We start from the raw sequence: 3,735 nt of genomic DNA on the forward strand, positions 1-3,735 counted from the left end.
AGAGAGAGAGAGAGAGAGAGAGACAGGGTCTCTATCGCCCAGGCTGGAGTGCAGTGGCTCCATCATGGCTCACTGCAGCCTCTAACTCCTGAGCTCAAGCGATCCTCCCATATCAGCCTCCAGAGTAGCTAGGACCACAGGTGCATGCCTGGCTAATTTAATATTTTTAATTTTTTTTTTTTGAGATGGACTTTTGATCTTGCTGCCCAGATTGGAGTACAATGGCATGATCTCAGCTCACTGTAACCTCCGCCTCCCGGGTTCAAGCGATTTTCCTGTCTCAGCCTCCTCAGTAGCTGGGATTACAGATGCCTGTCACCGCGCCTGGCTATTTTTTGTATTTTTAGTACAGGCGGGGTTTCACCATGTTGGCCAGGCTGGTCTCGAACTCCTGACCTCAGGTGATCCGCCCGCCTCAGCCTCCCAAAGTGCTGGGATTGCAGGCATGAGCCACCGCGCCCGGCCTAATTTTCAAAATTTTTAGAGACAGACTCTCACTTTGTTGTTCAGGCTGGTCTCGAGCTCCTGGCCTCAAGCGATCCTCCCACCATCGCCTCCCAAAATTCTGAGATTACAGGCGTGAGCTACTGTGCCCCACCCTTTTGTTTTGTTTTGTTTTGTTTTTTGAAGACAAGGTTTCTGTCACCCAGGCTGTTGTGCAATGGCACAATCATAGCTCACTGCAGCCTCGAACTCCTAGGCTTAAGCAATCCTCCTGCCTTGGCCTCCCAAAGCGTTGCCATTCCCACCGCGCCTGGCCTCTGCCCTGTTCTGCATCCCCTCTGCATATCAAACTGCCTGCTTTCTCCCCTGACCAAGCCAGGGTCTTCCTGCCTTGCCCCGTCCACTTGTCCCGATTCCTGGCTCCATGGTCTTCAGCCCCGCCCACCGGACCTACAGCCCAGGCACTGCGCCCCTCAGCTCCGCCCCCTGGCTCCTCCAGCGGTCTCGCCCATTGGCTACATCTGTCTCAGACTCTGCCCCGGCCCCGCCCCTGTCTCGCTCACCCCGGCCCCCACCCCCAGCCTCCTGGGCACCGCTCCCTGCACCCACGCTCTCCGCAGGAGTTGAAGATGAGGTTGCGGCGGAAGGGCGCGCGCAGACAGTAGCGCGCCAGGGCACACAGCGGGAACTCCTCCTTGTCTTCGTCGCTGGGCAGGCAGCGTTGGGCCACTGCATAGAGTGCGCGGCCCTCGGCGCTGCGGTCGCGGGCCAGCTGCAGCAGCCACACGGTGGGCCCGTCCACTATGTCGCGCCAGGCGCGGCACACTGGGCGGCATCGCGTGACCAAGGCGCGTGGAGGCACGTGGCTTAGAACCTGCACCAGCAGCTCCGGGGGCAGCGCGTCCAGGGCCAGGGACGGGTCCGCCGGCAGCCGTCGCCGCGAGAGCCGGGCGCCCATCTCTAGCAGCCGGAGTCCTGCAGGTAGAGAGGGGTCGGTAGGCGGGTCAGCGCAGCCAGGCCACCCCCTCCCTACTTTGCCTCCCAGGGCGCAAGGCCCCTGCAGCTCGAGAAACCCCATTAGGTCCATGGGCAACCAGGGACCCATTCCCCTCTCTGATTCTGGGCCTCTCCCCATCTTTCCCCCTTCGGCAAGACTCTGACCTCCGTCAGGACCACTCATCACAGCTTCTGTCTGTCGTTCACTTGTGTCAGGCTAAGCGCTTCACGTATATGACCAGTGAAACGGCAAAATAACTAACATAACTAACCCCATTTTTGTTTAAGGGGATTTTACCCATTTCTGCACAGAGGCTAGGATAATTTTAGAGCGCTGAGATAATATGCAAAAACAGCAATTATGTAGTTTTTAAAACTAACTCTGGGATTAAAGAAGTATGTAAATAACTACGTTTTGTCAAAGATTTATAGAAGCACTGTGACCCAACCAAGAACAAAGAAGTCACCAACCTCCTCGGACCCTAGCTGGCACCCAGATGTCTGCAGTGGTCACCTCATTATTTTATTGTTATTACTTTTTTATGGAGCTAGAAACCAGGACTACAGCCTGTACCTCCTGGGCTTGAGTGATCCTCCTGCCTCCTGCCTTGAGGGCTCAAGGCCCTCAAGTAGCTGGGCCTATAGGTGCATGCCACTATGCCCAGCTAGTTTTTTATTTTATATATTTTTTTGTAGAGATGGGGTCTCTCACTGCATTGCCCTGGCTGGTCTTGAACTCCTGGGCTCAAGTGATCCTCCTGCCTCAGCCTCCCAAAGTGCTGGGATTGGTATGAGCCACTGCGCCTGGCCTGTTGGTCACCTCTTGATCACAATGCCCTTCTCTTCCCTCTGCCCTTAAAAAAAAAAAAAAAAAAAAATTGTACTGATTTAAGATGGTACTTTAGGATGATAGTCCACTGTGTTCTCAGTTTGCTGGCTCTCCAAATAAACTTGCTTTTCCTCCCACCAACTGTCGTCTCTCTTGAGTTTCGGGTTTTCTTTGGGGTTTTTTTTTTTTTGAGGCAGAGTCTCATCTCACTCTGTCACCCAGGCTGGAGTGCAGTGGCCTGTCTCGGCTCACTGCAACCTCTGTTTCCCAGGTTCAAGTGGTTCTCCTGCCTCAGCCTCCCGAGTAGCCGAGACTACAGGAATGCGCCACCACACCTGGCTAATTTTTCCATCTTTAGGAGAGACGGAGTTACATCATGCTGGCCAGGCTGGTCTCGAACTCTGGACCTCAGGTGATCCACCCACCTCGGCCTCCCAAAGTGCTGGGATTGTAGGCGTGAGCCACCGTGCCCGGCCTGAGCTTGGCTTTCTTTTCTTTTTTTTTTGAGACGGAGTTTCGCTCTGTCCCCTAGGCTGGAGTGCAGTGGCACGATCTCAGCTCACTGCAAGCTCCGCCTCACGGGTTCACGCCATTCTCCTGCCTCAGCCTCCCAAGTAGCTGGAATTACAGGTGTGTGCCACCACACCGAGCTAGGTTTTTTGTATTTTGTATAGAGATGGGGTTTCACCATGTTGGCCGCTGGTCTCGAACCCCTGACCTCAAATGATCCACCTATCTCAGCCTCCCAAAATGCTGGGATTTCAGGCATGAGCCACCATGCCTGGCCTGAGTTTGGCTTTCGAGTGTCAAGCTGCCAAACCTGGGTTGGGTTACAGACCCACAAGGAAACCCACTGTGGAAGAAACCATTGCTACCCCATACCCCAATGTGTTCCAACTACTGTAACCTTTGGAACCCATGACCCATCTTCAGCAAAATCTCTTCTTGCCTCAGTTACTTCTCTGAACATTCCTACTACCTTCTTGCTCTAAATGGAACCCAGCTCTCTTGTGGGCCTTCCAAGTGGGGAGGTCTCTGTGCTCCTGGGAGCTGCTTCCTGACCATTCTCCCTCCACCCTCCCCAAAACCCCCAGCCATGAATCTCATCACTACCTTGCCTCGTGCGTCATCTGCTGACCCAGATCATGACTCCTGTCTTCTCCCTAATTTTAGTTCTGGGCTCACGGCCGCTCCCGCGGCTCTTAGCATCATTCTCAGTGATTTCCATAACCAGATAGATAGTTCTTCTGCAGCCCCAACCTCTCTGTTCCCTGACCTCCCTCTAGTGGCTTTATCCTTCCCCAGCCTCTCCCTCTCATGGTCATACCCAAGCCTTGTTCAATAACAGCCTCTTCAGAACCTCAATTTCACACACTCACTCTCCACCCATCACTTTCTCTTTCTACCTCATTCCCTCCAGTGCCCAACTTGCATGATCCTTACAACCCACTGTGATCTCCCATCCT

The 3,735-nt window shown here is 54.1% G+C and overlaps 1 protein-coding gene across 3 annotated transcripts in view; it reads right to left on the reverse strand.

Annotated features, from left to right (window-relative positions):
* FBXO17 (F-box protein 17) overlaps positions 1-3,497 on the reverse strand; it is an 11,061-nt gene extending 7,564 nt beyond the window's left edge. Inside the window, exons 1-2 of one of the 3 annotated variants that reach the window (XM_011952413.1) lie at positions 3,383-3,497; positions 1,054-1,419 (exon numbers count right to left, since the gene is read on the reverse strand). In XM_011952413.1, coding sequence (XP_011807803.1) covers positions 1,054-1,402 — 349 coding nt within the window. In that variant the 5' untranslated portion in view covers positions 1,403-1,419; positions 3,383-3,497. Of the gene's footprint in view, positions 1-1,053; positions 1,481-3,382 lie in introns of those variants that run through there. The other 2 variants (XM_011952414.1, XM_011952412.1) reach the window with 2 other exon arrangements.
* Positions 3,498-3,735: the final 238 nt, after the last annotated feature.

Source organism: Colobus angolensis, unplaced genomic scaffold (genome assembly GCF_000951035.1).
Source record: "Colobus angolensis palliatus isolate OR3802 unplaced genomic scaffold, Cang.pa_1.0 Scaffold34, whole genome shotgun sequence".
Lineage (NCBI taxonomy): Eukaryota > Metazoa > Chordata > Mammalia > Primates > Cercopithecidae > Colobus > Colobus angolensis.